The following is an 11,591-nucleotide window of genomic DNA, read 5'->3' as shown; positions in this document are numbered from 1 at the left end:
TGAGGTGGGTTTGTGAACATACGTGATGGGGATGGTGTGGGACAGAGGGGAATCTTCATTAACTCCTGTATTAGTGTGCAGCTGGCCTGCAGTTTTCTTTGTAGACATGCTTCGTAGATTCACTGTCCTGCATTCAGTGATTTGTGCGCTGAAATACAAGAGGTAATTATTGGGGGAAAAATAGCAATGATCAGTGCTGTGAGGGTAAAAACCAGTTTGACGGGTTTTTGTTACTTTTGGGTAGACAATTGTTGCTGCGTGCATAGACTTCTATTTATATAATATACACATCAGGCTGTTTTGCTGATATTTCATGTGCCACCCCTGACAGTGTATCCCCCACTCTGAGGCCTGTTGATGTGTCTGCGCGTAATTTCTCGACTCACCTGTTCTCCTGTAGTCCACAGTGAAAGGTAAGTTGGTGCCAAACATGGAAGACCCTCTGTGGTCGCTGATGTGGGACCTCATTTTGTGAAGAAAATGCTGTAGATGCACAGCTATACTGTTAGTATTTTACTCGTATTTCTATGAACTAGTTTTTATTACGTAAACATGAGTTTCTGAAATCATGCATCCTTCATTTGCACACCACATTTGAAATGACCTGCTTGCTTTTCTGTGTGGAAGTATTGAAAAACCGTCTGCATCAGAAGTATGATTTATAGGGAGGCTCTTATACAGGAGAATGAGTTAGCTGTTCTGTAGTACAAGAGGCCCCTTGGCTTGAACATGTAAGTGTAGCGGTAGATTCCCCTTTACAGTCTTGGAAAATTGATGTTGAAGGTAAAACTCTACCAGTTGTACAGTTCATAGCTATTCCAGCACACGGGCAGGCGCATGATGTTCAATGAGTGCGTCCTTCTAGGGCGTTGTAATCCCTCACGTCGGTGGGACATACGGTTGCTTGGACTCATGCTCACAACCCGGTTTTAGGTTTGATTTCATGTAACGGTCTCTCCTGTTTGATTCCTGTCATTCAACCATTGAGTGCCTTTTATCCGATAATAAAAATTGTATAATAAATAACTAGTCTATGGTGTGTGTTTTAACCCCATTGCTTCTCTAGTTTGGAATAAGTATCGCAGTATCGGAAACGTGTGATCACATTGCGGAGTGAACCATTGCTGTGTGTGTGTGTGTGTGTGTGTGTGTGTGTGTGTGTGTGAGAGAGAGAGAGAGAAACGGCTGCTGTTCGCTCTCCTGGCCACCAAGGCTTCTGTAACCTGGTCTGTGGAAACACAAAAGTGCACGAAAAATGTTGTTGCTTAAGCGGGAATGCGGTGCAAACGGGGGCGAAGTGGCAGCCTCTTACTGTTTGCGCTATTGTGCAGTGGGTTTTTATAATCGTTAGTGTTTTAGTCATACGTGTCCGTCCCACACGCTCCATGATTTATGGGCTTTGCGCGTTACATCAATGCTCGCGTAAACCCCGCCACACTGCTCTTCACGTTAGATCTAAATGGTAGGGGAACGGGCCGTCAGTCCGCGTTTCCCGGCGGACGCGTTTCGTCGTGGGAACTTCCGGCCGACTGGGCGCCGAGGCTGTGAATCGGAGCGTGTAGGACGCGAGTTAGAGCTGTTAATGGGTGTCTCAGCGAGTGCGTAGGGAGAGGGAAGAGGGCCGTTCCGCTCCACTCCGGTCTCCACTCTACTATGTTCAAGAGGATGGCTGAGTTCGGTCCAGACTCGGGGGGGCGGGTGAAGGTACGAGCACACTTGGTTCATTAGTACAGTCTGAGTCTGAGCCCCTGCTCTCCCACCGGCTAGTAACGCTGTTTTTCGAATGTGAATGGATACTAAAAGAAATGTGTCCGTCTCTTCAGCGCTTACAGTTTTAAAAAACACGGGACGTTCACGAAAACAAGCACACAATTTTACACCTAAATAGTGCAACAGTATCTCTCACTGCTTGAAGTTGAGCAGAGCAGTTTCCTGATGCCACACAGTGTTTACTAACAAGGAACAAACGCCGTTTTCGCCCTTTGTGACAGTAGTGTTTCCTGTGGGCCTCGTTAGCCAGGAGGGTCTTTTTACTGTCGGTGTCTGTGAGCTCAGTATGTGTATTGAAGGGTGTGATAGCAAGGGGGGCATTTGAACCCCCGACCTTTAGCGCCGCTGAAGAGGCGCGCCGCGCAGCTGCGGACCGAGGATCATTATGCCCCGCAGTCACTGCGCAGCGCATGGAGATAAACAAGCACCATGTTTCTGCACAGGGAGTGACTATTGTGAAGCCGATAGTGTTTGGCAACGTCGCACGATACTTTGGGAAGAAGAGAGAGGAGGATGGCCACACTCACCAGTGGACCGTCTATGTGAAACCCTACAGAAATGAGGTATGGCACCCCGACCTGTCCGCGTTTGGTCATCATGGTCCCCCTTTCGGAGCTTCGTCAGTTCACATCTCGCATTTTTCTCTGCAGGATATGTCTGCGTACGTGAAGAAGATCCAATTCAAACTACATGAGAGTTACGGTAACCCCTTAAGAGGTGAGCTGGTGTGATGTCCTCAGTATCTGCAGTGCCAAAGCACTTTGAGGGTAAAAGACACCCAAGCCATAAGACACGCGGTACAGAAAAGCTGCCAAGACTGTGTGCTTTCTGCATGTTTGTATCAGCAGGCTGCTGCAGTGGCCTTTTCTCGGGACAGATTTAGCGTTGGCAGAGTAAAACTGTGTGGATTTATTTTGATCTTCCATTTCCGTACTCTTTTTTTTTTTTTTTTTCCCCCCCCCCTCAATTGCAGTTGTCACCAAACCACCATATGAGATCACAGAAACTGGCTGGGGGGAGTTTGAGATTATCATCAAGATATTCTTCATTGATCCCAATGAGAGACCGGTGAGTACTGTTTGTCTGAGATGTTCAGCAATATGCTGGAATGTGGTATTCCTTCTGGTCTTTAGTGGAGTTTATATTCATTCAGTCCTCAACTGTAGTTATGAAATACACATTGTAATGAGATGTGAGTGAAGAATCTATCTATCCGTTATCAATAACTGGTTGCCCAGTTCAGGGTTGCAGTGGTCTGGAATGTATCCCACTAGAAGCGTGGCGGGATGCCAGTCCATCACAGGGCAAACCACACACACACGAGACACGCCAATTCTTGTGAAATGCGTATTTGGACATGGAGGCAAACTGTAGGACTTGAAGGAAGGCCATGCAAACTCCACAGTGACAGCACAGTCACTGTGATGCACCAGAGCTACCTGCTGCACCACTGTGTGCTAAGGGTGAAATATGTGTCTTTATTCCCGGTTATATAGGGCCTTAAATACCATAGTGCGCGGTTGTATGGGTTTGTTTGTTTACATGTGTTTACAGCATCTTTTATGCATTATGGCATAAACGACTTTGGAGAGAGGTATGCAGAAATGTTTTTATTCTACCTTGTGCTGCAGTGGACGTTCTTCAACAATAACTTTTTAAATCATGCAATAAAGTTTTATTAGTATTAAAGTATCACAGATGGAAAGTAACATTTTTTGAAATGGCTCTTCTTAGTCATAAATTAAGGTAAGTTCTTGTCTTACATGTATTCATTTAGCTGATGCTTTTCTCCAAAGCAGCTCAAAATTATTTACCTGTTTATGCAGCTGGGTAATTTTACTGGAGCAATTTGGGGTAGGTACCTTACTCAAGGGTGCTACAACTGGATTTGGGATTCAAACCTGTGACCTTAGGGTTCAAAGGCAGCAACTATAACCATTATGCTACCAGTTGGCCCATTTTCTAAACAATATTTTAACAGAAAAAAAATTATAGTGGGCTGCTCTCTCATACAGTGTACACTGCCTTGCTGTCTGTGCTTCTGCTATAGCTCCCGAGGGCTGTGACCCCAGCACTGACAAATGGTTAATAGCCAAAAATGGATAGAGGGACATGTTCCATCTGTCCTTGTATCCATTTATCCTTTTAAAGGGTCATAGCATCAACATATGCATAAATTTATTTTGATTTTGTAAGGTACAGTCTCTGCACTCATTTATTGTTAGTGTAACAATGTTTGCTGGAACACGTTTTGAAAATAATGTGAAACGATGATAGATGATTAAGGTGGACTGTAGGGATTAACTGGTGTCCTTCTTACTAGTGTTTTTTTTTTTTTGTGTGTGTGTGTGTTCCAGGTTACACTCTATCACTTGCTGAAACTCTTCCAGTCTGACTCAAGTGCCATGCCTAAGAAGACAGTGGTCTCTGAGTTCTATGATGAGATGGTGAGGTCCTGCCTTATTATTCTCACACACACACACACACACACACACACACACACACATTATTCATTGCTTCTGAAGTTATGGAGAGCCTGAGCCGTCTTGTTTGTGCAGAAGGAAATGTCTCAGTGACTGAGGACCAGTTCACTTTGAAAGATAGATGATCTATGGCTTACAGCCACGTCTTTCAATTAAATTAAATTGAATTCAGTGTTAAAAATACAACAGATTTTACTAAATGCGAAATTTTTATGTGAAAAATACTAATATTTTTATGTAAAAGTGCTTATTGTCAAAGCTGCAGAGCTTCACTTCTCTGTCAGGCTCAGTATTTGGTCAAAACTTAAAAGAATCTTTTACAACAATGAAAGCAGTGTGATGTTATGCCATAAATAAAGGTAAAGAACAGCAATGCCTTTGAAGGAGTGAAAAGCGTGATTTGGTTTGTTGGTCATGCTATGACATTTACATACATGTATTCATTTGTCAGACGCTTTTCCCCAAAGCGACGTACATCTCATAAAAAAATGCAATGTATTCATTACATTAGCAGGAAGAGACATTAGGTGCAGATGATCTCAAAGTTATGGCGCATGAACATTTACACATTACATGAACTTAAGAGATCATGGGAGAAGTGAGTCCAGAGGACGTGAGTTTTAAGACCCTTTCTAAATGAGGACAGAGATCCATTAGATCTGAGTGAGAGGGGGAGGTCATTCCACCACAACTGAACCAGAACCGAGAACCTTCATGCTTTACCTTTCGTGTGTGGGACTGCCAAGCGGGCAGATGTGGAAGAGCGTAGCAGTCTGGTTGGGGTGTAGCGAATGATCAGGTCTTGTAGATACCTGGGAGCAGTTCTGTTGATGCTTTTGTAGGACATAACCAGGGTCTTAAATTTTGATCCGGGCAGCTATAGGAATCCAGTGCGAAGAGACAAGTAGAGGAGATGCATGGGAATGCTTCGGCAAGTCAAACACAACTTGGGCAGCAGCAGCGTTCTGTATCAGCTGTAGAGGTTTGATAGCAGTAGCAGGAAGGCTGGACAGGCGAGAGTTGCAGTACCCAGATGGAACGTCACCATGACCTGGACAAGTAGTTGTGCAGTGTCTACTGTTGGATAGAGACGGATCCTGCAGATGTTTTGCAGGATGTATCTGCAGGTCCAGGTTGTGGCTTTGATGTGCTGAGAGAAAGAGACTTGAGTCAATCATCATTCCCAGACTCTTAGCTGAGGAGGTAGGCGAAATCTGTGAGTTGTCCAGTTCGATAGAGAGATGGTGACAGGAAGACAGGCTAGCTGGGAGGTGTAGGATCTCTGTTTTGTAGAGATTGAGTTGTAGGTGGTGATCAGACATCCAGGCAGAGATGTCCAACAGGCAGGCAGAGATACGTGCAGAAATGTCTGATGCTCCAGGTGCAAATTAGAGGAAGAGCTGGGTATCATCAGCATAGCAGTGGTAGTTGAATCCATGGGAGGCGATGATAGGGCCGAGGGAGGAGGTGTAGATTGAGAAGAGTAGAGGGCCCAGTACTGATTCCTGTGGGACACTAGTTGAGAGAGGCTGAGGAGAAGAACCGGAGCCCTGCCAGACCATTTGGTATGATCTGTCTGATAGGTGGGACTCAAACCATTTCAGTGCTGTTCATTTGATGCCAAGCTGACTAAGAGAGTAGAGTAGACTCCTATGACACAACTTGGTAAGTGTGGGTTTAATGTGAGTGAACAGCAGGTGTTTGTATTTTAAAATCGTGTATGTCTGTCATGGGCTTGCATATCTGAGTGACAGTCAGCTTGCAGACCCTTGACTTACAACTGTGGACCACAGTTTAAGAACCAAGACAATATCAGTAAATCGGAGACTTATAACTTGGAGCTTCCACTGAATTGATTTGTGGTTTCACAAACTTTCAGTATTCACATTTCAAAGCTGTTTTGTAACTTCCAGTGGGATTCATGTGAGTAAACATTGGGCTCACCTGGACTAATTGGATACCATGTCTTGCTTTTGTATTACTGACAGATTTTTCAAGACCCTACTGCTATGATGCAGCAACTGCTGACCACATCTAGACAACTAACTTTGGGAGCCTACAAGCATGAAACAGAGTGTGAGTAAAGTTACGTTAGACTGCTTTGACATTGACAGCTATGAGTTTAGTACTGCACGATGGCTTACGGTGTACGTATTTTATATGTGGTATTTTTGTGCTTGTACTGCTACAACTACCACAGAGGGTGGTGTTGGACCTGTGTGTTAGTCACTGAATGTGCTGGACTGGATGGACTCTCTGTGCTCAGACTGGTTGGACATGTTACGCTTCTCATGAACTTGCAACTTGTGTAACATGTTGTTCCAGTTGCCGAGCTTGAGGTGAAGACGCGCGAAAAGCTAGAGCAGGCCAAGAAGAAAACAAGCCAGGAGATCGCAGAGCTGAAGGAGAAGCTGAAGGCCAGTCGAGAGACCATAAACTTCCTAAAGAATGAGATCCGCAAGCTGGAAGAAGAAGACCAGATCAAAGAGCACTGATTCTCCTTCCCATGTTAGAAGTAGGAATATTGGCTGCACCATCGTGGCGGTCTGACTTCCCGTACAACAGTGCCCACTAGCAAGTTAACGCCAGCGGAGTTTTCAATGTAATTTAAAATGTTATGAGTAAATTCTTGAGGGCTCTGCAGTCATTTTTGTAATGTTTTTGTGTGTGTGCGTGCGCTTTGTGAGTTTATGTACTTCAGTCTTTTTTATACCCCCCCCCCTTCACTTGAGCATGCTTAACTGGAAAAGTTCTGTCAAGTATAGCTGGTGTTCATGGAAGGTTGAGCACTGGTATTTTTATGAGGTGTAAAGCATGTTTTTTCTATATTAATTATTGGTTTTGCTTTCCAAGTGCAAAAAAAACTCCTTTTTTTCCTTACCTGTTTGGTTCCAAGACCACCAGCAAGTCAGTAACTACTGTGTGCAAGTTCATCAATAAACCCACTAACTTGTCTTCATCCTCAGTTGTTTGGTAAAAGATTTTCCAAACTATATGTAAATTCAGCTGCTAAACAGATTTCGTATGTGACTTAAGCATTGTGCCACCTACAATTCTTGTTATAGTGGGTGGTGCGAGAGAACAAGGGTTTTGTTCATGTCTGTGCGGAGTCTGCAGGTTCTCGCCATGTTTGCGTGGGCTACCTCTGGGTGCTCCAGTTTCCTCCCACAGTCCGAAGACATACAGTTCAGGTGAAATGGTGATGCTAAAATGAGATTGTGGTGCTAAAATTGCCCTTAGTGTGGGAATGGGTGAGGTAGGTAATTGGATCTGCAAGAGGGTTCCTTCAGTTATACCCTTGAGGATTTGTATTTAATGTAAATATCCATCCATCCATCCATTATGAAGAACCATTTTCCTAGTGTTTGGTTGTAGTGGTCCCATACCTAAATCATACAGTGTCCAGCAGGGTACACCATGGATGGAATGCCACTTCATCATACTGTGCCACTTCTATTAACTTCAAAGTGCATTAAAAGTAATTGGAAATTACTGAAAACAAATGTGTCCTCAAACACTTCTTCAGTCCTGATGTGCCATGTTTGTCAGCTTTTGGCTGCTTCTAATTTCTATAAAATTATTTCTAAAAATATAATACAGATGTAATAGTCTTCCTCTTCCTTATGAATGTGTTCCTGAAAATACTTCGTAATGTGAATAAATCAAAGACAAAATTAACTACTTTCAACGGTAAAAATTGTGTTCCTAAGCCCCAACACTGACACCTGTTTATGCTAAAACATCAAATTCCACTAAAATGAATGCAATTATTTCAGTAATTAATATTAGTTATAACACTGCATAAGGCAGTTTCCCTTAGTCATTACCGTACAGCTGTCTCTGCACTTATTGAGCTCAGTACATGTAACAAAATGGAGATATAGTATAGTTTTAACTTTAACTCTGTGCACCTGCTTCACTGCCAAGGATTATGCCACCCATTGGCAAGCATTGGCAATCTACAGATGTATGAAGTCTCTTTGTCAAGAGTTGAAATCATCCAAAGGCACATTAGCAAGTGCCTGAGGAAGTGGCTTGGGATTCCACCCTGCTTTTCTACAGTACGACTTCACATGAAATCCAGGCGGTTGTGTCTACCTGTATCGTCACTGGTGAAGGAGCTCAAAGTTGGCAAAGCACGCCTACACTTCATGATGAGGGATGTTCACCCTGACATTTGCACAGCTGGAGAGTGGTCTGCTGCATCTGCAGTGGAAGTTGCTGAAACTAGGTACTGGAGAACCTGTCAAACATTGTGCAGGAGCAGTGCGATGACATCAGGAAGAAAACTGCTCAGAAGACACTCCAGAGAGTGGTTTTCTGCAGGCAGGATGAACGACTGCCTCAGTAGGAGCAATCTGGTCGGTCTGGACTTCTTTCTGGTGCTTCAGACTGGCAAGTTGCTGTTTATATGGGTGAGGCCCTGACGCTTCCCCTTCACATTGCCACCACAGATGAATGACCAGATCTGGTTGTTTGGGCAGACTCCATCAAACATGTGCTTCTGGTTGAAGTTACAGTACCCTGGGAGGAGAACATGGAAGAGGCATTTGAGCACAAGAAGACAAGGTATGAGCAACTCTGCATGACATGTGAGGAAGGCGGCTGGTCTGCTTCTGTATGCAGTGGAGGTCGGTTGTCAAATTCTTATTAACTCATAGGTGTGTACAATGGAGTATGGCTATTGATTTATTTATGGGTTAGCTTTTGTAAAAATCATGGATATAACTATTAAAAATATTTAGTAAGACTATTCATTGTAATGTTTTATTAATTCCAAGTGACTGACATGAATATAAAATGACTGAAAACAGAATACCTTCTCTCCACATTTTTCTATTCAGTGCTGACAGCTAATGCGTTTATCCTGTAAACATGTGGTACCTGGTTCCTTCTTTGACCCTCAACCTCTGTCATTAGGTGTTCCTCAGGACTCAATACTTGGCCCTATATTTTTTGGGGCAATCACAGACATATACTCATGCTAAGGGCAATTTAAAGTCACCAGTTCACCTAAAATGTGTCTTTCTGAGGAAGCCCATGCAAACTCACCGTAGTCTAGGCCAGACCCAAACCCTTGTCCAAACCCACATGGCAGCAGCTCTCAGGCACCAGCGTTAACCGCTGTGTTAATTCCCTACATAAATATACGATTGACTCAAATGTGGAAATTTCTTCTACTTAAAAAGCAACCATCATGACATTGGCCTGCATCATGACTAAAGAATTTTGTAATTGTCTTGGCTGCCTACTTGGAAATAGACAATATAACATGACCACTTCTGCTGCAAGTGTTAATCTTAAGCCCTTGAGCTGTATTTACTTCTATGTGTGTTTGCAGTTGCTGTGTATACTGACTTGGTCTCTTTGTTCTTGCGACCCACTTTTGTTCTATTGTTAAGTAGAACAGTATATAAAGACAAGGAAATCTCATTATATTGATCGAATGAAAATTACTACATAAAATGTAGCAATTACACCAATGTAAATACTAGGCTGATAAATAATGTAAGTGTATCACTTTTGTATCTTTCAGCAAAGTGCTGTCCCCCAGCATAATACCACAGTAAAAATACAGAATATTGGAAACTCAGCAAGTACTACATTCCCTTTCCATTCTAAGCCATTTCCAGTAAGGCGATGACTGAGCCAAATGAAAAAAATCAGCCTCTGAGCAGTATCCAAAAACTCAGTCACCATCTGCCCAAAGTTATGATGTCGGTAACATTAACACTGTTTTCTCTGTTGCCACTTATAAATGTTTTAGGGTTTGCTAATCAGGGGTTTTACAAATCACTGTTTCCTTCACACTATCGCCACTATACTTCTGCCACTTTGTGTATAATATAAAAATGTGTGGAATGAATGCAAGGAGAGGGTTTTGTGTGTGGACCATTTAACTGCAGCAATTATAAATCAAATCACATCCCCTTGTGAGCATTTCCTGGATTTAACTGCTAAGGGATATGAGCGCTGAGCAGTAATGTTTACTGAACACAGAGGCTGACAGAACAGGTCAGAAAGCTACAGGCGGTGGAGGATGTCACTGAAATGAGGTATTCTAGAATATGTATGATGAGTAACCACTGGGGACCCAGGCATCTGTTTCATCATCATCATCATCATCATCTTCCTCCGCTTATCCAGGGCCGGATCGCGGGGGCAGCAGTCCAAGCAGAGTCCTCCAGACTTCCCTCTCCCCACACACCTCCTCCAGTTCCTCTGGGGAAACCCCAAGGCGCTCCCAGGCCAGCTGGGAGACATAGTATCTCCAACGTGTCCTGGGTTTGCCCCAAGGCCTCCTCCCAGTGGGACATGCCCGGAACACCTCACCAGGGAGGCGTCCAGGAGGCACCCGGAACAGATGCCCGAGCCACCTCAATTGGCTCCTCTCGATGCAGAGGAGCAGCGGCTCTACTCCAAGCTCCTTCCGGGTGACTGAGCTCCTCACCCTATCCCTAAGGGTGCGCCCAGCCACTCTGCAGAGGAAACTCATTTCTGCCGCTTGTATTCGCAATCTCATTCTTTCGGTCATAATCCAGAGTTCATGACCATAGGTGAGTGTAGGAACGTAGATCGACAGGTAAATTGAGAGCTTCGCCTTACGACTCAGCTCCTCCTTCACCACAACAGACCGGTACAATGACCGCATTACTATGGATGCCACACAAATCCGTCTGTCAACCTGCCGCTCCATTTTTCCCTCACTCGCGAACAAGACCCCGAGATACTTAAACTCCTCCACTTGAGGGAGCAACTCCCCCCTAACCCGGAGGGCGCAGTCCACCTTTTTCCAACTGAGAACCATGGCCTCGGATTTGGAGGTGTGGATTCTCATCCATGCCGCTTCGCACTCGGCTGCAAACCTCTCCAGTGCACACTGTAAGTCTTGATTCGATGAAGCCAATAGGACCACATCGTCCGCAAAAAGCAGAGACGAGATCCTGCGGCCACCAAAACAGACACCCTCCGTTCCCTGGCTGAGCCTAGAAATTCTGTCCATGAAGATAATGAACAGAATCGGTGACAAAGGGCAGCCCTGGCGGAGTCCAACATGCACCGGGAACAGGTCTAACTTACTGCCGGCGATGCAAACCAAGCTCCTGCTCCGGTCATACAGGGAATGAACAGCCCGTAGCAGCGAGCCCCGAACCCCAATAATCCCGAAGTACCTCCCACAGGATGCCACGAGGGACACGGTCGAATGCCTTCTCCAGGTCCACAAAACACATATGGACTGGTTGGACAAACTCCCATGAACCCTCCAACACCCTAGTGAGGGTATAGAGCTGGTCCAGTGTTCCACAGCCAGGGCGAAAACCGCATTGCTCCTCCTGA

The 11,591-nt window shown here is 44.5% G+C and overlaps 1 protein-coding gene across 1 annotated transcript; it reads left to right on the top strand.

The window, feature by feature from the left end:
* Positions 1–1,474: 1,474 nt before the first annotated feature.
* yeats4 (YEATS domain containing 4) lies at positions 1,475–7,213 on the top strand. Its single transcript, XM_018755945.1, has 7 exons — positions 1,475–1,704; positions 2,214–2,333; positions 2,421–2,487; positions 2,744–2,838; positions 4,128–4,217; positions 6,242–6,329; positions 6,579–7,213. Exons 1-7 carry the CDS (start codon positions 1,654–1,656, stop codon positions 6,746–6,748), a joined length of 681 nt encoding a protein of 226 aa, XP_018611461.1. The 5' UTR covers positions 1,475–1,653; the 3' UTR covers positions 6,749–7,213.
* The last annotated feature ends 4,378 nt before the right edge of the window (positions 7,214–11,591 follow it).

Source organism: Scleropages formosus, chromosome 24, assembly GCF_900964775.1.
Source record: "Scleropages formosus chromosome 24, fSclFor1.1, whole genome shotgun sequence".
In the NCBI taxonomy this organism is placed as follows: domain Eukaryota; kingdom Metazoa; phylum Chordata; class Actinopteri; order Osteoglossiformes; family Osteoglossidae; genus Scleropages; species Scleropages formosus.
The sequence above is the reverse complement of the archived record's forward strand: the minus strand, read 5'-3'. Positions and strand labels throughout refer to the sequence as shown.

Bases quoted from the DNA above. Each gene is read 5' to 3' on its own strand.
- yeats4 (XM_018755945.1), top strand. From the start codon at position 1,654: ATGTTCAAGAGGATGGCTGAGTTCGGTCCAGACTCGGGGGGGCGGGTG. The intron at 1,705-2,213 runs GTACGAGCACAC...GTTTCTGCACAG, and splicing joins ACTCGGGGGGGCGGGTGAAG to GGAGTGACTATTGTGAAGCC. The intron at 4,218-6,241 runs GTGAGGTCCTGC...TATTACTGACAG, and splicing joins CTGAGTTCTATGATGAGATG to ATTTTTCAAGACCCTACTGC.